Raw genomic sequence first — 22726 nt, 5'->3', positions numbered from 1 at the left:
TTTTAGAGTCTCCACTGAGAAGTCGGGTATTATTCTTATAGGCCTCCTTTATATGTTTCTTGGCCTTTTTCCCTTGCAGTGCTTAATACTTTTTCTTTATTCTGTATATTTAATGGTTTGATTATTATGTGGAGAGGGGACTTTTTATTTATTTTTTTTTCTTTTTTTTTTTTTAGTAGTAACAAAGTGCATTCATTTATTTTTTTTTTGATTTAAAATATTTTTTTTTATTTTACAACATCATTTATTTCAACATAATAGCCACAGATTCCCCTGTTCTCTCACTCTCGCCCCCTTCCCCTTCCCCCATCCCACCCCCATTCACCTCCTCCAGATCAAGGTCCTGGCTGGACTGAGTCTACCAGGTCGATCCCGGTCCTCGGGGGAGACCTTTTTATTTATTTTTTGATCCATTCTATTTGGTGTTCTGTAAGCTTCCTGTATCTTTATAGGCATTTCCTTGTTTAGGTTGGGAAAGTTTTCTTCTATGATTTTGTTGAATATATTTTCTGTGCCTTTAAGTTAGTATTCTTCTCCTTCTTCTATCCCTATTATTCTTAGGTTTGATCTTTTTATGGTGTCCCAAATTTCCTGGATTTTTTGTGTTATGACTTTGTTGGATTTGTGTTTTCTTTAACCGATGAATCGATTTCCTCTATTGTATCTTCAACGCCAGAGATCCGCTCTTCCATCTCTTACATTCTGTTGGTTATGCATGCATCTGTAGTTCCTGTTCATTTACTCAGATTTTCCATTTCCAGCATTCCCTCAGTTTGTGTCTTCTTTATTGTCTTGATTTCAGTTTTCAAATCTTGAACTGTTTCCCTCACCTGTTTAATTGATTTTTCTTGGCTTTCTTTAAAGGATTTATTGATTTTTTTCCAATTTTTTGTTTGACTTTTCCTTGATTTCTTTAAGAGAATTTTTCATTTCCTCTTTAAAGATCTTTATCATCTTCTTAAAGTCATTTTTAAAGTCGATTTTTTTCTGTTTCTTCTTTGTTGGGATGTTCAGGTCTTGCTGATGTAGGTTCTGATGGAGCCATATTGGTTTTTATGTTGTTGACTGTACATTTGCACTGGTGTCTACCCATCTCTTTCTCCACTTGGTACAAGTGGTGTCTGTGTCTGAGGGAGCCTCTCTTGGTCTGATCGATATACTTGGTCCAGTGGAAGCTCTTGGTCTAGTTGAGACTCCTGGTCTAATTGGTGCTGATGGAATTTTTGTCACAGGCAGCAGCTCTTAGTCCAATTGGCACTGGTGGGTTCTGTCTCAGGGAGTACCTGCAGTCTGGGAGGGTAGTTATGTTTGGGAGGGGTGGGGCTTATGGGTTTCAGGGTCTGATGGGTGATGGTCATAGTCCAACATGTCTGTAGGATGCCTGCCTATTGGCCTGAGACTGGGACTGCAAGGGGTGGTGGTATGGGGGTGCTGGGTTGTGCCCCTGGGCCCAACCTAGAGAAAGACTCACATCTTAGTCCAATCTGGCACTGGCAGGCTCTATCTTAGGGAACAGTTGTAGTCTCAGTGGGTGGATGGGATTTGGAAGAGGTGGGGATTGTGGGTTACAGGGTCTTCTGGAAGATGGTGGTAGTCTCACCTGTCTGCAGGAGGTCTGCCTGCTGACTGGTTTGAAACTGGGACTGCAATAGATGGTGGTATGGGTTGTGCCCCTAGTCCCAAAGCCTAGTGGCTGGGGTGTTTAGGTTTGAGCATAAAGACTCACCTCTTAGTCCCATCAGGTGCTGGCTGGCTCTGGCAGGCTCTATCTCCATGGCTGATGTTTGTTTGAAGGTCTGGACTCAGAATCACTGACAACAATAAAATGAAACAGATTTGTGTCCCATCCCCTCTATACCTCCCAGGCCTGGCTCACCACAGGAACAGCAAATGACAGAGTCTAACATATAGTGCACGGATTGCATAAGAAGAGATGTATGATTTGGGTATAGCCACACAGCTGCAAATTTAGCACCCAGGAAATTGAGACAGGAGGATCTCCAACTGCAGAACCAGTCTGTGCTACCTAGCAAGAACTTGTGTCAAGAAAATAAAAAACAAACAAACAAACAAAGGAAGGAAAATGAAATTTCTTCAGCTGTGTTTAATTTTACCTGTTGGTCATAAACTCTGTCCCTGATCTGGGTTATGGCTTACAATCTATGGTGGGAAGGACAGGTTACCAGATTTCATGTGAACTTTATAGAGAGCTTTTCTGTGAGGATGAAACATTGTACATGCAGCTAGGCTACATGAGATAATGTTCAGTGTGACCGAATAGTCCCTATACTGGCTCACATAGAGTTGATGGAAAGGAGACTGTGTCACTGGTACATATGTGGCCCTCTACAGGAAGCTCATAGGGCTGAATGATGTCCTTGAGTCCCATGGTGCCTAAATGAGTCCGGTCAAGGGACTAGACTTGGACGTACCTCAATGAAGACTGTAACAGGCAGCAAATATGTAAATCTTGTGTTTTCAGTCCAGGATTTTTGATGAGGCTGGGAAAAGGGTTGAAAGGATGGAACAAAAGTGGCTGATTGAGCAGAATAATCCAGCTGTCACCTCTTTATTTACAGGCCAGGACTCATCCAACCCCATCAGGAACACACAAACCGGACAGGTGAAAGGTAGCCTTGTCCACTTGGAGGATATCAACATGGGAGTCCACACCTTCCTGGGAATTCCCTTTGCCAAGCCACCTGTAGGACTTCTGCGTTTTGCTCCTCCTGAACCCCCTGAACCGTGGAATGGTGTGAGGGATGGAACTTCTTATCCTGCCATGTAAGCTCTTCTGGGGCCCAGTAGACTTCAGGCCTGGGAGTGGGCTAGTGTTGTGAGCGATGTCCCAGCTGCACTGGTTCCAACCTCTCAATCCCACATCCTGTTCCCCTTCTTCATGGAGTAGGGGGATTCCACCTTACATTTTCCCAAGGACCTGCTCAGATTCTGAATGGAACAACCAGTTACAGGCTCAAGGTTCAGTGCTTGGCACCCACAATGAGCTACCCTTGAGTACTGCAGATGGGAGCACAAACACATTTGTCCCAAGAGTCAGGTTATTTCCTGTGTCTCTGACACCAGGGGAAATGTCTCTGGGAGGAGATCAGACTCCATCACTTAATCAGAAGTACTCCTGAGTTTTATCACAGAGACTGAAGAATCCTAAACAGTGAAGCAGTGGTTCCCAAAGGACTGTACCCTCTACAGTCACTGTACCAACCCATATGAGCAGATGTTGTTTTTCAAGAACAAGTGCATGTGCTGAATGAGGAGGTCTGTGGGAGAGATGAGGAACCCTGAAAATGGAGACTTTAGTTGAAGAAGGTCTTACTACCTTGTGGGAAACTAATTCATACCCATTTATTGTACAATAAATGGGTATGAATTAGTTTCATAATTCACCTGTTTCAGGCCTTATGGGGAATAGTGAGAAATGGTAAAAATGTCAAAACCCATGGTCAAAGGCTACCTTGAAGTCTCCTAGGACTCTCTATTTCCTGAGGCAACTCACCTGTTTCAGGCCTTATGGGGAATAGTGAGAAATGGTAAAAATGTCAAAACCCATGGTCAAAGGCTACCTTGAAGTCTCCTAGGACTCTCTATTTCCTGACCTTCCAATAAGTAGGATCTAAGATCATCTAAATCTATATATGGATATCTGGGCTCTATCACAGCTTCCCCAAAGCCTGAGGAGTTAATATGTGGAGGAGTGACTTTATTTATTTATTATTTTGTGTATTTGGGTGTTTTAACACATGTATTCTGTGCTCAGTGTGCATTCATTGTACTTAGATCCCCTTTGACTGAAGTTATAGGGTTTGTCAGCTGTCATGTGGGTGCTGGGGATCTAACCCAGGTCCTCTGGAAGAGCAACCAGGGCTAGTGACCACTGAACTATTACTCTATCCCCAAAAGGGACTTTAGAAAATGATCTCATATTTGCAGCACATAGCTTTCTAGGAGCAAATCTACCCAGATCTGACTTTAACCAGTTTGACCCAGTTCAGTCCTTGGAATAGTTAACCATTTACCATTGTCAACAGGTGTCTACAGAATATCACTATAATGAATTCAGTAAGCGAGACCATGTTCAAAGGCACCACACCTCCTCCTCTTTCTATGTCTGAAGACTGCCTGTACCTCAACATCTACTCACCTGCTCATGCTTCTGAGGGCTCCAACCTACCTGTGAGTGTTAGGCCATGGACAACTAGGGGTGGAAGAACATTCCTTCCAAAGGAATATGGAAGGGCTAAGATCATTCTGGGTTTTGCTTCAGTATAGATCCTGCCTGATATTATGTCCAAGAATGCCTTCTTGCCCACGTAGGCAGTTAACTCATGGGCTTAGGCACAGAAATCCCTGGAGGCACCAAGAAACCAGAGTCTTTATTTTAATGAATTCAGGGCTTGTGCCCAATCAGATTTCCAATCAGGGCCCAAAAACCCAATCAGATTTCCCAGAGATGAGGTTTGTATCATGCCCAAAGCGAGTCATAAAAATTGACTCATCTGTTTGGCCAAAAGATTGGAGGGCATTTGTTTTATTTCCAAATGTGATCATAGAGGACACATGTCTTTCCTTTTCTGGAGGTCTCCTGGAGTATTGGAGACAGCCTTTGGTACACGAGACAAAATAATGGTTGAGAGACTTTTCTTCCTAATGGAACTTGGATCCTTTAACAGATGATGACAGCTGTGATCTGTCTATGTGGGCAGCTTCTTAGACAAAGCAATGGATATTCTAGATGACAGGTGGCACTTGAGATGGGTAAGGGGAATGATCTCTTACCTTATTTTTTTTACCAGGTGATGGTATGGATCCATGGTGGAGGACTCGCTTTGGGCTTGGCTTCTGTGTATGATGGATCAAAGCTAGCAGCCATTGAGGACATCGTGGTGGTCACCATCCAGTACCGACTGGGTGTCCTAGGTTACTTCAGGTGAGCCAAGGGCAAGGCAGGGAATTGGGAGCTGGGCAGAAACAGGACAGCCCTGTGATTCTTGACCCTGCCACTTCTCAGCACTGGAGATCAGCATGCCAGAGGCAACTGGGGCTACCTGGACCAAGTGGCCGCCCTGCACTGGGTCCAGCAGAACATCGCCCACTTTGGAGGCAACCCTGACCAGGTCACTATTTTTGGCGAGTCAGCAGGTGGCTTGAGTGTGTCTTCACTTGTTTTGTCCCCATTGTCCAAAGGACTCTTCCATGGAGCCATTATGGAGAGTGGAGTGGCCACAATGCCTGGTTTCGTCTCTCAGTCTGAGGTGGTCTACACAGTGAGTTCCCTCAGTTCTCCCCATCCTAGTCCTCTATCCCAGCCCTCACTCTCAGAACTCCTGGTTCTGTCTGCTCTGTGAATGCAATAAATATCACAGGGGTACCTAGGACTTTCTTTTTCCTTCTTCCTTGCTGAAGGCTTCAAGGGTCAGGATGCATACACCTCTGTCTCACATAAGCTGAATATTTTCTCTGCCCAAAGCAGTTCTGCCTAGTAGCTCCCTTTGTGTTCAGAAGCATTGCAGCAGGTGCATTAGCTCCCCTGTCTATCTCATATTAACAATGGGGAAGTGGGAACAATTGCATTTCTGTTGAAGCCCACATAGTTTACCCACTGTGATTTGTGGGGAATCCTCACTAACTAGGAATATTAGGAAAACTTCTTTCCCTGCCTGGAAGGATGAACAGCTTCCTGCTTGTGCTCTGTACAGATGGTGGCCAACCTCTCTGGATGTAATCAGATGGACTCAGAGTCCCTGGTGGGCTGTCTGAGAGGCAAGAGTGAAGAGGAGATTCTGGATATCACTAAGGTTTGATTGCATGGTGATAGTGTCTTGGAAGGGTTCCAATAGGGAGTGAAAAAGAAAGTTCTTTCTACTCAGGGACAATGTAGCTGGTGTGCATGGCTTGATGCCCTTGTAGCTGTCAATGCAAACTAGATACAAGTTCAAATGAACCAGGGATGTGTATGGATATTATAAGATTTTTTTTGACATCAGAAATATCTGGGCCCTGAATTTGATCCTTCAATTTGAATGCCCCTCAGGTCTTCAAGATCATCCCTGCTGTGGTGGATGGGGAGTTCTTTCCCAGGCACCCTAAGGAGCTGTTGGTCTCTGCTGATTTTCAACCTGTCCCCAGCATCATAGGTGTCAACAATGATGAGTTTGGCTTGGACATCCCAATGGTGAGTCCAGATACAACTCTTTGACTAACTGATTGGTTGGGAGAGGGTGCCCACAGCTCCACAGTCCCAACTACATCCTATTTGAAAATCAACTTGAACCTTTCCATCCACCTCTTAGTACCTGTTCAACATTGATACTGGGGAAAAAATGGACAGAGAAATCATTCAGGCTGTTCTTCAGAGCACACCAGCACAACTGGTAAGACTCTTAATATTGTGGGCCAATGACAGGGAACTTCTAGTTATCTGCCATTGCAAGAGCCACCTGAGCAAAGAATACAGTATGTTTCTGTTTTGTAATAATTTCACCCTCAGTTTTGTCCTTTGCTCTATTAACTTCTCCCATCTCAGACCCCTCTCTCTTCACCTGAGGATACTGATTCCTGGTGCTGAAGTTTTCCTAACACATCTTTTCTGGATCTCTCTGAACTAGATGATGTCTCCTGGTGTTGCTGAAATTCTGGTAGAGGAGTATTTGGGAGACACTGAAGACCCTGAGATTCTCCTAGCACAGTTCAAGGAGATGATGGAAGACTTCATGTTTGTGGCCCCTGCCTTGCAAATAGCACATGCTCAGAGTGAATATATCTATGAATATGCCTCTGGGTTGGGACTCTAGCTAGTTTTAAAACACTTGCTTCATATGCATAATGCCACATGATTAATTGCCTGTAGTGTCACAAAGAAAAAGAGGCCTGGTTCCAAGGAGATGTCTCAGAACTGTGGGTCCAAGGACATCCTTCTGGTGTCCAGGTCCTCACCTATGTCTTTATTTTTCTTTGGTTCCAGGCTTCTGAGAACTCTTACTTTAGTAAATCTTCATGTCTAATGTAAGAGCATAACATCTCCAGACACAGATGAGGAAAGTGACGTAATGATGTGCTAGAACTTCTTTAAATGACTCAAGGTCATGATTTAACCAAGGGCTTTCCAAAGGCTCATGTTTCAGTCTTGGAGTCCACACTCCCCTAAATTCCCAGCCATTGTGACAACTTTAGGTCAAGGTATCTCACACAAAAGATGAGGCAGGACAGGTCCAGGTAAGAGGCAACTATGTCACGATGTGTCTACACTTCCAGGTCCTCTTGCCCCTGTCTACTTCTATGAGTTCCGGCACGTAACCAACTTTTTCAAAGATGGAAGGCCACCTCATGTGAAGGCTGACCATGATGATGAGATTTCCTTTGTCTTTGGATCCTCCTTCTGGGGCAGCAAATGTGAGTCTTCCCTTTTCTGCATGAATAGGATGGGGACCCAGATGAGAACTGAGGGATGACTGAGCTCACTGTCCAAGTGAGGAAACTGAGGTTCTAGGAGAGCCTTTCTCACCCTTCTTGTAACCCCAAATGGTATATTAGGATTGTAATCTGAATCCTTTCCAGTCCAGATTGTACTTTCTGTCCTGTCCCTGCCCTGATGGTGGTGTCAGGCCTGACATCCAAGAGGGACACTTAAAGCCATGATGTTTTCTTAAGTGACTATGCCAGAGCAAAGAAAGGACCTCTTGACTAAGAATAAGCTGGGGTGGAGGTGGTGGGTTCATTAGAGGCTGGGGCAAGTAAGGGCGGGTGGAAAATGGAAGACCTTGGATCTAGGCAGGTGGGGAACATGAGCACCAGAGTTAGATTGTTGCTGGGATTGTGGATGTGACAGCTGCATGGTGTGTCTGGGACCTGGATCTCTGTCTTCCTCATGACTACAGTTGACTTCACTGAGGAGGAGGAGCTGCTGAGCAGGAAGATAATGAAGTACTGGGCCAACTTTGCAAGACATGGGTGAGAAGATACACCCCTTGAATCTTCCAGGACCTCCTACTGTTCCTGTTAGTGGTATCCTCAGGAGCATATATAGATGCTTTATCACATCCTCAGGGGCAGGTTCCTCTCACACAGTTGTCCCATCTGAGTGTCAGCTAACAGTCATCTCCCTGTGACTTGGCGTGTGTGGCCAAACTGCTCTAGTTTTGGGTACATGAGCCTGCTATAGAGAAATGAAAAACATCCCAGATGGTGTTGCCTCTTATGGAGTGACAGTAGCGGGATTTTCTTTTTGCCTCTATCATAAGACCATCCTTCCTTGTCCTTGAATTCTGGCCTGCTTCATCCACCATATTGACCCAAAGTAGGGGATCAAGTCTGGGCACAGCATAATTCATAGTGATCCTCACCTCACCCTAATATGGGGGTGTGTCCACAGGAACCCCAACAGCATGGACCTGCCCCACTGGCCTGTGTTTAACCAGGATGAACAGTATCTGCAGCTGGACATCCAGCCTACTGTGAGCTATGCTCTGAAGGCCAACAGGATGCAGTTCTGGACCAAGATTCTGCCCCAGAAGATCCAGCAGCTGAAGGATGTTGGGAACAAGCACACAGAGCTGTAGCATGTTATGCACCATAGTGAAGTGCTCTTTGTAGAACTGGAGTCAACCTAAGGTGCCCAGACACTCAGAAGAGAGGGGTGACTCCATCCTTCATGTGTCCATGCATCCCTTCTTCGTGTATCTGTTCAGCTAACACTTAAGTGTGTCACTGGTACCCTGTTTGTCTGGGTCCTGTCTTGTTTCACATATTCAATAAATTCCCCATGACCGTGTGTTTGTGTGAGCCCCAGTGAATGCCAGCATTGTATCCTAGTGGACCTGCATTTCTTCCTCTCTTCTTTACCTCATTTCTCCCAACCCTCTTTCTCCTTTTCCCCCCCAAATCCTACATTTCTACAAATGAATCAGAAGCTCTGGACAGTTTTGAACACACCAGGTGTGGGTTGGTCTTAAACCCATGTACATCTCTCATCAAGTCCCAATCAAATATCTATGAGTTGATTATAACCTGATTAGTAACAGCATTTGTGTCTTAGTATTTCCAAGATGCCATGAAAAATCATAATAAGCTGCAAGCTGAGTGTTGTGACAGATGTGTGGCCACACTACTAGCAAGACTGAGGTGGAGGACCTAATGAACTCAGAAATGCAAGGGTAACTTGTTCTAAATATGGAAATTGCATGTAAATATACAACAACTACATTGTATTTTTTGATGATGTATGTACATCACTGTATATTTAAGTATGCATCATAAACAGTATGGCTTAAAAACAACAGAAATTAGTTTCCAGGTTTGGTGATCATAAAGTTCAGGATTAAGATGCCATTAGATTTGCCTGTGGGGATGGGCTTACTCTCTGACTCAAAGATTGCCCCATGTGTCCTCCTTGAGTAAATAGACAAACAATAGTGCTAATAGCCTGGCCACTGCTCAGTGGACCCAATCTTATAATCATGACATTGGACATCAGGCTGCAACATACAAGTATGAGCCACAAAGACTTTCAGAATATAGCATCCAAGGTCCTCCCATCAGCCAGCAATATTGCCAACAATTGAAAACCTGACTAGCTATTGTCTCCATAGGTTTTCACCTGTAATTGACTGTAAAAATCCACTTAGTTATTTCTGTGCTCAAATGAAGAGGACCTTTAAAAAAATGAGTAGCATGTCTAGGCATGTCCATTTATTTCTGGGTTTTTGTTTTGTTTTGTTTTGTTTTTGATTTTTCGAGACAGGGTTTCTCTGTGTAGCTTTGCGCCTTTCCTGGGACTCACTTGGTAGCCCAGGCTGGCCTCGAACTCATAGAGATCCGCCTGCCTCTGCCTCCCGAGTGCTGGGATTAAAGGCTTGTGCCACCACCGACCAGCTTGTGTGATTTTTAAAAAGGTTTCTTTCTTTTTTATTTAAGAAATTTTAAAAATTCATTTTTCAGACCAACCACAGGTCCCCCTCTCATCCCTCCTCCCACTCCCCTTCAGCCTTCCCTCCCCCAACCCACAACCTATCTCCTCTTCCAAAAGTGTAATGTCTCCCATGGAGAGTCAGCAAAGCCCTGGTACATTCAGTTGAGGCAGGACCAAGCTCCTCCCCCTGCATCAAGGCTGTTCAAGATGTCCCACCATAGGTAATGGCCTTCAAAAAGCCAGGTCATACACCAGGGATGGATCCTGATCCCAGTACCAGAGGCTCCTCAAACAGAACAAACTACACAACTGTCTACCGTATTTATGCAGAGGGCTAGTCTGGTCCCATGCAGGTTCCACAGCTGTTGATTTAAAGTTCTTGAGTTCTTATGAGTTTGGTTCAGTAGTCTCTGTAGATTTCGCTATCATGATCTTGACCCCCTTGTTCATATAATCCCTCTTCCCTATCTTTGACTGAACTCCTGGAGTTCAGCCTAGTGCTTGGCTGTGGCTCTCTGTATCTGCTTCCATCAATTACTGGATGAAGGCCCTATGATGACAGTTAGGGTATTCAGCAATCTGATTACTAGGGTAGGCCAGCTCAGGCACCCTCTCCACTATTGCTAGTAGTCTAAGCTGGGGTCAACTTTGTGGATTCCTGGGAACCTTCCTAGCACCAGAATTCTCCCTATCCCCATGATCTCTCCCTCTATCCACAAATCTCTTTCATTGCTCTCCCACTCCATCCCTCCCCCAGGTTGATCATCTTGTTTCCTCAATTTATCATCCTCCATACCCTCCCCTCTATTGTCCTCTGTCACCCCCAGTTTACTCATGGAGATCTCATATATTTCCCTTTCCCAAAGTGATTCTTGCATCCTTCTTAGGGTCCTTATTGTTTCCTAGCTTCTCTGGAGTTGTGGGTTGTAGTCTGGTTATCCTATGCTTTACAGCTAATATTCACTTATGGGTGAGTACATACCGTGTTTGTCTTTCTGAGTCTGGGTTTCCTCATTCAGGATGCTGTTTTCTAGTTCCATCCATTTTCCTGCAAATTTCATGATGTCTGAGAGGTCTACCCATTTCTCTGTGGGAGGCCCACTCCTAATTTTTTCCCAGGGTACCTTTGAGGAGTGAGAGATAAGAGACATTAGATAGAAGGATAGAGGGCAGAGAAAGAGAAACACAGGATAGCCTCAGAACGGCCTGGATCCATATCCACCAGCCACTTCTGTCTTTTCTAAAGGGCCTTTCATAGGAATGCCAAGGGGTGGAGCAAAAGACCTCCCCTAGCACAGCCAAGTGCAGACCCTTCCAATGACCTGATAACCATGCATGTAGTAAAGCAATCCTCTAATGCAGAAATCACTAGGAAACCTTTGTAGGCCTCCACACAAATCATTGTTTTTTTACAGCTGAGTAATACTCCATTGTGTATATGTACCACGTTTTCTTTATCCATTCTTCAGTTGCGAGGCATCTAGGTATTTCCAGGTTCTGGCTGTTATGAATAATGCTGCTATGAATATAGTCGAGCATGAATTCTTGTGGTGTGATTGAGCATTCCTTGGGTATATGCCCAAGAGTGGTATCATTGGGTCTTGAGGTAGATCAATTCCCAATTTTTGAAAAGTGGCCGTACTGATTTCCAGAGTGGCTGTACAATTTTGCACTCCTACCAACAGTGGAGGAGTGTTCCCTTTGCTCCCCATCCTCTACATCATAAGCTGTCATCAGTGTTTTTTATCTTAGCAGATCTTAGGCCTTTTGGTTAGTTTGAATAAGCATTTGTATATCTCATTGATTTTTCTCTAAGAACCAACTCTTTTTTCACTGATTCTTTGTAGTGTTCTCTTTGTTTCTATTTATTGATTTCAGCTCTCAATTTGATTATTTTCTGCCATCTTTTCCTCCTGGGTGAGTTTGCTTCATTTTGTTCTAGAGCTTTCAGGTGTGCTATTAAGTCACTAGTGTGAGATTTCTGCAACTATTTTATGTAGGCATTTAGTGCTATGAACTTTCTTCTTAGTACTGCTTTCATAGTGTCCCATAAATTTGTGTATGTTGTACTTTCATTTTCACTGAATTCTACAAAGTCTTTAATTTCTTTCTTTATTTCTTCCTTGACTCCGTGGTGATTCAGTTGAGCATTATTTAGTTTCCATGGGTTTGTAGGCTTTCTGTAGTTTGTGTTGTTATTGAATTCTATCTTTAGGCCATGGTGATCTGAGAAAATACAGGAAGTTATTTCAATATTTTTTGTATCTATTGGGATTTTTTTTTTGTGACCAAGTATGTGGCCAATTTTAGAGAAGGTTCCATGGGGTGCTGAGAAGAAAGTATATTCTTTTGTGTTAGAGTGGAATGTTAAGTAGATGTCTATTAAGTCCATTTGAGTCATAACATCTGTTAGTTCCCCTGTTACTCTGCGAAGTTTCTGTCTGGCAGACCTGTCCATTGGTGAAAGTGGAGTGTTGAAGTCTCCTACTATTAGTGTGTGGGGTTTGATGTATGATTTATGCTTTAGTAATGTTTCTTTTACATATGTGGGTGCCCTTGTTTAGAATTCAGACTTCATCTTGATAGAATTTTCCTGTGATGAATATGTAATGTCCTTCTTGGTCTCTTGATTAATTTTAATTTGAAATCTTAAGCCCATTTGATTAGAAATCTTTTCTCAACCCTTTAATCTGAGGCAATGCGTGTCTTTGAAGTTGGGATGTGTTTCTTGTGTATAGCAGAGTTTGGATCCTGTTTTCATAGCCATTCTGTCAGCCTATGTCTTTTTTCCCCCTGAGACAGGGTTTCTTTGTGTAGCATTGGAGCCTGTCCTAGAACTGGCTCTGTAGACCAGACTGGCCTTGAACTCACAGAGATCCACCTGCCTCTGCCTCCTCAGAGTGCTGGGATTAAAGGTGTGATCCACTACCCATGCCCAGCTAGTCTATGGCTTTTTATAGGCAAATTGAGTCCATTGATATTAGGGGATATTAATGACCATTAATTATTAATTCCTGTTATTTTTTGGTGGTAGTTTGGGTATGTTGCCCTGTTTTGGAATTTGCTGGTGTGGGATTATCCATTGCCAGTGTTTTCATGGATGCATCTAACATTCTTAGGGTGGATTTTTTTCCTTCTATTGCTTTCTGTAGGCTTACATTTGTTGATAGGTATTGTTTAAATCTGGTTTTGTCATCTTGTTTACTCCATCTATGGTGATTGAAAAATGCTATTGCTATAGTAGTCTGAGCTGACATCTGTGGTCTCTTAGTGTCTACATAACATCTCTCTAAGACCTTCTGACTTTCAGAGTCCCATTGAGAAGTCAGCTGTTATTTTGATGGGTCTGCCTTTATATGTTACTTGGCCTTTTTCCTTTGTGGCTCTTAATATTTTTTCTTTATTCTGTATGTTTAGTGGTTTGATTATTATGTGGAGAGGTAACTTCTTTTTTGGATCCAGTCTATTTGGTGTTCTGTAAGCTTCTTGTATCTCTATAGGCATTTTTTCTTTAGGTTGGGAAAGTTTCCTTCTATGATTTCGTTGAACATATTTTTCTGTGCCTTGAGTTGTTATTTTTCTGCTTCTTCTATCCCTATTATTCTTAGGTTTGGTCTTTTCATGATGTGCCAGATTTCCTGGAAGTTTTGTGTTTTGTCTTTGTTGGATTTAATGTTTTCTTTGACCATTGAGTGTATATTCTCTAGTGTATCTTTAATCCTAGCACTCAAGAGGCAGAAATCTGTCTGGATCTCAGTGAGTTCAAAGCCACTCTGGACTACATGAGATTGATTCAGTCTAGGAGAGAAACAGAGCTAGGCAGTGGTGGCACACACCTTTTATCCCAGTACTTCGGAGTCACAAGCCTTTAATCCCAGCACTTGAGATCTCATGCCTTTGCTACCAGTATTTGGGAAGCACATACACTTTTAATCCCAGCACTAGAAGGAAATGGAATGGCTGGGTGGAGAAAGGCATATAAGGTGTGAGAAGACAGGAACTAGAAGGCCTTTTGGCTGAGAGCCTGTTCCGCTGAATACTCCAAGGCATTCAGCCAGAGGATTCATGGAGTTGGTGAGATGAGAAGTTTCCCTAGTGCCTTGTTCCTTTGTCTCTCTGACCTTTCATCAATTATCCTAATATCTGGTTCTGGGTTTTTATTAACATTATTTAAGATTCATGCAACAAGCACATGTTTAATTTTTGAAGAAATTGCTAAACTGTCTTCCAAATGATTATACAATTTTGCATCTCTTCTAGCCTTGTATGATGGTGTCAGTGACTCTATGTCTTTGCCAACATTCGGCCAAATAGTGAATGGGAATGTGATTGAATCTCATTTCATGTATTTCTATGATGTTTGAGAGTTTTCTCTCTGTCTGTTTCTCGATCCTCCCCTAATTTTGTCCTCTTACCACAGAAACACATTGAAGAGTCTTCTTCATTCCACCTTTTTTATTAAGGGCCTTGGCCATCATTAGCACAAAGCCTTAGAGTGATGGTCTAACAAATGGCAGAAAAACATGGGCCATCCCAAAGCTGAGCCACAAAAAAAATTGATTAAGAGGTACGAGGATTTCTAGGAAACATGATGAGGCTGGTTCCCTGACTCCAAGGTGGGAGGAACTGGAGACTTCCTAGCCTTACAGCACAGCAGTTCTCTAGATCAGAGAATTTAGAATAGAGACAAAATCTGCCAGAGAGGGGATCATGGACTGGACAAGAGTGCAGAGAAGTAGTTATTGGGAAATAAAAGCAAGCCTTGATGATGACAGGAGGCAAGAAATGTGACTGCCATGCTAGGAAAAAGAGAAACAAGGAGGAAGTCTTTCAGTGCTAGGCTGAGGGTTCCCAGGACTACTGGGGCTGGAATTATGAACCAAGGCCAATTCTCAGACAACAGTACAGACTGACACTGATCCCTACAGCACATCCACCAAGAGGTTAGGCTGGGCCTCATGGTAACTCCTGATCCTTTGGTCTTTGATGCATCCTTCCAGGGTTCTTTGTGATTCTGAAACTCCTAACAATGGAGGTGTGCTTCCAGCTTTTATCCCAGGCTATGAAAGCCTACATTGTCCTCAGTCTGGAGCCAGCAATGCCTCAAGAAATGTTCATCAAACAAGGCCTGGGAAGATTTCCAAGTGGGTAAGGAAGCTTTCTGCCAAGCCTGACAAACAACCCGAGTTTAATCTTGAGGAAACACATGCTAGAAGAAGAACAGAACTGATTCCTACATGTTGTCCCTTTGCTTCCACATAGGTGCCATGGTACATGATTGCCCACACATGTGCATGCATGCATGCACCTGAAGGCACATGCACACAATAATGATAAATAAATGTGAAAAATTAAACAATATTGGTAAAGTAGATTGATGACTGTGAAATTTTCTCATAAAGATTTGACCATTGGAGTAGGTGCAGTGTAGAGGTGGATAGAAAAGGAGATGAGGACTTAGGTACAGATTTGCAGTGTTTCAATGAACCTGCCATGACCTGTCAGGGAGGGCACCTGCAGACCTCAAGATCACCATAAGGACAAGGGACCCTGAGGGTGGAGTCACTACTCTAGGAAATCTGACAGCACAGAGCAGTCTTGAGGATGAAGGTCACTCTCAGAGCTTCTTGTACTTCTCTCCATCTGTGGCATCTTGAGTGTGTACCTACTCACAGGAGCCCTGTGGCTTCTCCTGTTACAGCTTTCTGTTCCCTGATCTTCACTCCAATATCTGAGTTGGGTTGGTGGGTATAAGAACAGGGATAATTGTGACTTGGGGTTTGAGGGCAGAGCTCTTGGTATCTCAGAATGGCTTCAGAAGCCACACTATATGTCTTACTTAGGGTTACTATTGCTGTGATGAAACACCATAACCAAAAGCAACTGGGGAAGAAAGGGTTTATTTTGTTTGAAGTACCATATGACAGTTTATCATCACAAGCCATGAGGACAAGAGTTTAAACAGGGCAGAATTCTGGAGGCGGGAGCTGATGCAGAGGTTATGGAGGAGTGCAGCTTACTGGATTTCTCTTCCTGGCTTGCTCTGCCTGCTTTATTATAGAACCCAGGACCACCAAACCAGGGTGATACCACACAACAATGGGCAGGGCCCTCCCTCGTCAATCAGTAATTGAGAAAATGCTGTATAAGCTTGTGAATAGTCCAATCTTATGAAGGCATTTTTCTCTATTGAGGCTCCTTCCTCTATGATGACTAGCTTGTGTCAAGTTGACATAAAACTAACCAGCACATTCTGCCTTTTTGGGAGGTCAAGGAAAGGATAGTAACTGAAAAGGTGGCTTTGCTCTGCCCCCTGGCTATGGTTCCTGTCATTCTACACTCGTCAGTGCAGCCCGTTTGCAATAAGAACTTTGCTCTGCCCAATAAAACTGCCTTTGTCCCACTAGATCAAACTCCTACCTGGGCATGGCCCTCATGTTCTGTTTCCTGTTGTTGAAACACTGTCATTTCTAACAGCACACACTCAGGCCCAGGAGCCAATCGAGCCACTGGATAGACTTCCTGGCTGGCTGACTGCTGTGGCCTGTGGACTCCTGCTTCTTTTCTGCCAGGTGCAGGATAAGAATCCCTAATTGGGCAACTGGAATGAGGGTCAGAGCTGCTCAGTTCTGCTGAGTCAAAGGCTGGGCTTAAAGAGAGAAGGCACCAGGGAGAAAGGAGCTGTGTGGGTGGAGATGACAGATGAAAGTGTGGGAAACACCTGCCCCCCAACCCCCCCCCCACCAGAGACTCTGAAGAGTGCTAGGCATGCAGGTCAGGAGGAAGCAGGGTAGAAGGGCTAGATCCCTGCTGTGGGAGCCTTTACACTGTGAATAGGTGTTGTTCTCATTGGTTGACAATAAAGTTGTTTGGCCAATGGTGAGGCAGAATAAGGTGAGGCAGTACAGTCAAACTAAAGATGGAGATGAAGGGCAGAGTCAGAGCAGATACCAGCCAGTGGCTGAGGGAGCAAGACATGTAGAAAATGAGGTAACAAGTCATGAACCACATGGCAAAACATAGATAAGAAACATGGGTTCATTTAAATGTAAGAGATAGCTAGTAATAATCCTGAGCCATGAGCCAAGCATTTATAATTAATATAAGCCTCTGAATGGTAATTTGGAAAGCAACTGCCCAATATAATCGTGGGTCTGGGACAGAAAGCTCCACTTCTGATTACAATTCCCTCCTGTGTGCTCCTATGGCTGTGGCTGTATTTGCTACTGACCTTGGATGACCATGACAATGATAATAGTTTCCTGCCACCATAGTCTGAGAGTGTCACTTCTTAAGTAAACACTTAGAGAAGTGTACTAACACCCTTTAAAAGGACCCTGGGAGAGGTCTCTGGCTGTGGGAAATAGGGAAGCTTCTACTTCTACATCCCAACGTGGGACTGAGAGGCCTAAAGGTCTCTTCACGACCAACCCTGGTTACAGTGTGGTGGCAGCTAACTGAACAGAACCAGTTCTGACAGCATCTCTTTTCCACAGGCCAGACTCAGACAGATCAACCAGAAACACACACACAGGACAGGTGAGAGGAAGCACTGTCCATGTGAAAGACAGTGAATTTGATGTTCACATCTTCTTGGGAATTCCCTTTGCCAAGCCACATATAGGACCACTGCGCTTTACATTACCCGAGGCCCTGAGTCATGGGGTGGTATGAGAGATAGGACCTCCCAACTAGCCATGAAGTTCTGAGGCCCACAGGACTTTAGGCTTGAACTCTACATCACTCTTCAGTGCTTCCTCCATTTCAACTCCATAGCAGTTTTCTTTACATGTTTGAGTCTTCAGTGTATTTGCACTAAGGTTTAGAGTCAGTTTGCCAGGGCCAGGTCAGAGCCTGCCACTCACAGGAAGTTAGCTCCAGCACCGCAGAGGGAAGCAAAGACAAAACAGTTCTCAGATTCAGATTTTGCCAAGTGTTCTCTGGCAAGGTTTGGTGTGTTTCTAACAGGAATTTCTGTGTCCAGGGAATACAATTCAGGTCCCTAAGGAGAGCAAAAGTAATGTCTACTTGCCAGTCCATCCTCCAAATCACTGTGACCATCCATAGGCCAAGTGCCTTTGACCAAGAAACAAATGTTATGTATCTATATATATTCTAATACATATGTGGAAGAAGGAGTTTCCCTTAGAGTCTGGGTATAAGATGTAGGACTCCTCAATACCATATAAGTCAATATTTTGCAATCATTCCTATAATACATACACTGGCAGAACTGCAATATTTGGGTGTCCTAATTTCATTTCCTGTTGGCATGATGATATATCCTGACCAAAGCAACTTAGGGGGGAAATCACAGAGGGAAAACTTTAAGGGACTGAGTCAAACCATTCCATAATCAGAAACAGAGTAAAGAATGCAAGCATTCCTGCTCATGCTCAACTCACTTTCTTCATTCATAGCCAGTGCAGAAGCTCGTTCATTCCTATGGAGTGATTCTTCTCATGACGAGCAGGTATTCTCACCTTAATTAACATCATCAAGAAAAATCCATCAAACTTAATGTCTAAAGGTCAACCTGATCTGAACAACCCCTCATTGGGACTTTTCCAGGTAATTCTACAAGGTGTCAAGTCAATGATGAAAACTAACCATCACACAAGGCCTTCAAGAGTATGGAGGGAAGGGGTGAATGTGAACACATGCAGCCAATGATTTTCATAGATAGATGGAAAAGTCTCTATATCCCAGACTCAGAAATAATAACATCCAGTCCCCACTTAGCTAAAAGTTTCTGTGAAAGCCAGGCTCCACCCAAGCTTCCACAAACCCTGTGGCCTTTACCTTATTAGAAAGGGACTTTGGAGAAGAATCTTGTCTTAGCAGGGCCTTATGATGAGCAACAACTGAGGTGGCTGAGAGGAAATACTGATTAAGCATATGTTTTTCACCATTGCATAGCTCTTAAAACAAAAGTCTGCCATTTTCATCAGGTGTCTAAAAATACTGATGAACTGAATTCAGAAAATCTGAAGATTAAGATGAACAGGCCTTCTGTCTCTATGTCTGAGGACTATCTGTATCTCAGCATCTACACACCAGCCCATGCCCATGAGGGCTCTAACCTGCCTGTGAGTTCAAGCCATGGTCATCTAATTGAGGGGCAGGGAGAGAATTTCTTTCTCAGGTAGATTGGAAAGAAAAAATAAACTGAGCCTTATTAGTGTGGACTCTGTTGAGAGACTTTCCCTATAGGCCCAAGAAGGGCTATTCAGCCATAGTGGGCATCTGGACCCTGCGTGTGGGGCACAGAGAATTTGAGTTCTGAGATGTTGGAGGCTGTGGCTCTTTGATCAACTCAGAACTCATTCTACCAACTCGAGCCCTGTAGACCCACTCAGGTGCTCAAAGGCAGAACACCAAGGCCACTCAAATTTCTAGCTTTGAAATATCTGGTGAACCAATGAGATCTGATAATGCCTTTGGATACTAACCAGGAAGGACATTCTTGGAGACATCCCTTTTTGTTCAGATTTTGAGGGTTTTGAAAATAATGGTGACATTACTTTGTATCTAGAGCTATAAATCCATGGTAGGATTCCCAGTGAGGAGAGAGGGGCTGGAAATGCTGATTGGACTAGAATAGTCCATTTGTGGCCCAGGTACCAAATTATGTCCATTTGTGTACCTACACAGAGAGAAATCAGTGGATTATCTAGTGGGCAGTCCAGTGGAGCTTGGCTGGATAGGAGTCTTCTTGCATCTATTTTGACTTCCTATGTGATGGTATGGATCCATGGTGGTGGCCTACTTTGGGGCATGGCTTCCATGTATGATGGATCCATGCTGGCATCCATTGAGGATATGGTGGTGGTCACTATCCAGTACTGCCTGAGTGTCTTTGTCTTCTTCAGGTGAGTGTAGGGCTAATCAGGCTATGGAGGCCAAGCAGAAATAGGACAAATCTGTGATCTCTGTTTCTATTCTTTCTTACTACTGGAGACAAGCATGCCAGAGGCAACTGGGACTCTCTGGACCAAGTGGCTGCTCTACATTGGGACCAGCAGAACATTGCACACTTTGGAGTCATCCCCGACTGGGTCACTATTTTTGGCAAGTCAGCAGGTGGCACAAATGTGTCTTCACATGTGTCACCCATGTCCCAAGGACTCTTCTGTGGTGCCTTCATGGAAAGTGGAATCGCCCTCCTTCCTGACTTCATCTCCAACACTTCGTAGGTGGTCTACACAGTGAGTGCTCTCTATTATGTAGCCCTGAGACCGGCAACATAGCCTTTACACACTAGTAGTCTGGTATTTTGTTCAGTGGGAAAAACAAGGACCACAGAAAATAGCTTCTTTGCATTAGTTTCTGAGAGACTTAAGGGTTGGAATCCACTACTGTCTGCTTTCCTCATGCTGAGTATGATATGTGCCCAGCAAGGGTGTATTGAGTGGCTTCCATCCTTGGCAAAAAGAAGTATACATGAGTTGGAGAGATGGATCAATGGGTAACATTACTTGCTGTCCAAATGTGATGACCTGAATTCAAATACTCAAAACTCATAAAACGCTTGATAAAGTAATATGTGTCTATAATTCCAGTGCTTCTATGGCTTGGTGGGAAGCAGAGACAGGAGAGCTCCCAGAGTGTCCCAGGTGGAGTATCTTAGTGTAGACTGTGGAAACCAAAAGGCATTGTCTCAAACTAGGTGGAAAGAGAGTATCAATACACAAAATCATCCTCTGACCTTCACACACAAATTGTGGTAGTCACATGCTCTCACTCACATATGAATACACACACACATACATATGCACATACACTCATATTATTAAAAAAGAAAAGAAATACTATGTGAGTAGAATGGTCTTTCTGAATATCACCTCTAAGCAACAGACATGTAGTTACATTCTACACACAGAGCACAATGGGATTTGATATAACATCTAGTTAGTACTTGGGACTCTTCTATCTCCCTTGAAGGATGAGGCAGCTATTACCTGGTCCCTTTTACAGATGGTGGCAAACCTATCTGGATATGAGCCTGTGGAGTCAGAGTCTTTGATGTGCTGTCTATGAGACAAGATTGAAGAGGAAATTCTGGCTATTAACAAGGTTGGAAGAATTATGTAGCTTAGAGGATGGGAAATAGGAGAGTGTGGGACAGCCAGTCCATACTATTCTAACAAATTACTCCACCTTTCCATCTTCATGTCTTTTAGTTCTGGGTGCAAAGTGAATATCAAGATAGGCTAGTCTAGGTATAGAATCTCTTCTAGGGTGGGAGTGGGAAGTGGATAAGCATCCTGAGATAAATTTAGGAAATTAAAAAAATGGTGTGGGTAACTGAGTAGCAGGCACTGAACTACCATAGGATTGACCTTCAGCATTGACCTTTAATACCGATCGGTTCTTCAGACCACTCCTGGTGTGGTAGACAGGAAATTCTTACTCAGACACCCCTTGGAGTTGTTGGCCTCTGTGGATATTCACCCTGTCCCCAGTATCATTGGTGTCAACAGTGATGAGAATGGTTGGATCATCTCCATGGTGAGATACAGTTCCAGTCTCTGGTGGTAGGTGGTAGTAACTCAGAGATTTGTAGAATCAGTTTTATCCTATCCTACACTTATGGCTGCCCTCCATATCTCAGTTATACTCTAATCATACCATGAAGGAAACAAACAGAGGGCCATGAGGCTGTACTAAAGAGCACAACAGTACAGATGGTGAGATTTTATGGGTTTTCCCCTAGTAAAGGGTCTTCCATTTGTCTTACCCAGAGAACAATCCATTAAATAAAGGTTGGTGTATGTGTGTGTTTCAGGGTAGGGTCATTCTAGAGCTTACATCTTTCCTTCTATACCATATCTCATCCAGGGCCCCATCTCTCCATCCTGAGACTATTGTACCCCTACTCAATAGTCTGCACAACCTCAATCTTTCTGACATCTCTTGTGTAGATGTTGCTTCCTGAATGTAGTGATCTGTTGATGGGAGATTACATGGGAGACATTGAGGACCCCAGACTCTTCAAATACAGTTCAATGAGATGATGCGAGACAACACATTTGTGATCCCTGTACTCCAAGTAGCACACTTTCAGCATGAGTATATCTTTAATAAGGCCAAGGGGGAAGCTCCGAATTGTGGGTTCCAGATGAACTCTGTAGTGTCCAGGCCTGACTCATGTCTTGATCAGGTATCCAATTCAGGCACTTGAGGACCCTTACCTCTGGTGATAGGATGGCCAAACACCCTAACTATCATGTTAGAAATGTCATCCAATGACTGAGGGAACCGGATGCAGAGATCCATGGCCAGGCCCCAGGTGGAGCTCCAGGAGTTCAATTGGTGAGAAAGAGGAGGTTTTGTATGAGCGAGAACTGTTGAGACCAAGATTGAAAAAGCACAGGGACAAATAGTCAAACGAATGGAAACACATGAACTATGAACCAATAGCTGAGCAGCCCCCAACTGGATCAGGCCCTCTGGATAAGTGAAACAGTTGATTAGCTTGAATGGTTTGGGAGGCGCCCAGACAGTGGGACCAGGACCTGTCTTTAGTGCATGAGCTGGCTGTTTGGAACCTGGGGCTTATGCAGGGATACTTCACTCAGCCTGGGAGGAGGGGACTGGACCTGCCTGGACTGAATCTACCAGGTTGACCTGAATCCCCTGGGGAGTCTTTGCCCTGGAGGAGATGGGAATGGGGGGGTAGGCTGAGAGGAAAGCAGGGGGTGGGAGTGGAGCAGGAGGGGGGAGGACAGGGGAATCCATGGCTGATATGTAAAATTAAATTAAATTATAAAATAAAATTTAAAAATGAACTTAAAAAAAAGA

At 43.8% G+C, this 22726-nt stretch overlaps 1 protein-coding gene and 1 pseudogene across 1 annotated transcript; both read left to right on the top strand.

The window, feature by feature from the left end:
• The first annotated feature begins 2506 nt into the window (after nt 1-2506).
• LOC114703533 (acylcarnitine hydrolase-like) lies at nt 2507-8785 on the top strand. Its single transcript, XM_028884361.2, has 11 exons — nt 2507-2784; nt 4047-4191; nt 4812-4945; nt 5027-5282; nt 5715-5813; nt 6050-6190; nt 6309-6389; nt 6624-6768; nt 7270-7407; nt 7893-7965; nt 8387-8785. The coding sequence occupies exons 1-11, from the start codon at nt 2522-2524 to the stop codon at nt 8571-8573; spliced, it is 1662 nt and encodes a 553-aa protein (XP_028740194.1). The 5' UTR covers nt 2507-2521; the 3' UTR covers nt 8574-8785.
• A 6166-nt stretch (nt 8786-14951) lies between these two features.
• LOC114703531 lies at nt 14952-22106 on the top strand (annotated as a pseudogene).
• The last annotated feature ends 620 nt before the right edge of the window (nt 22107-22726 follow it).

Source organism: Peromyscus leucopus, chromosome 5 (genome assembly GCF_004664715.2).
Source record: "Peromyscus leucopus breed LL Stock chromosome 5, UCI_PerLeu_2.1, whole genome shotgun sequence".
In the NCBI taxonomy this organism is placed as follows: domain Eukaryota; kingdom Metazoa; phylum Chordata; class Mammalia; order Rodentia; family Cricetidae; genus Peromyscus; species Peromyscus leucopus.
This window is presented reverse-complemented; position numbering and strand designations above follow the sequence as displayed.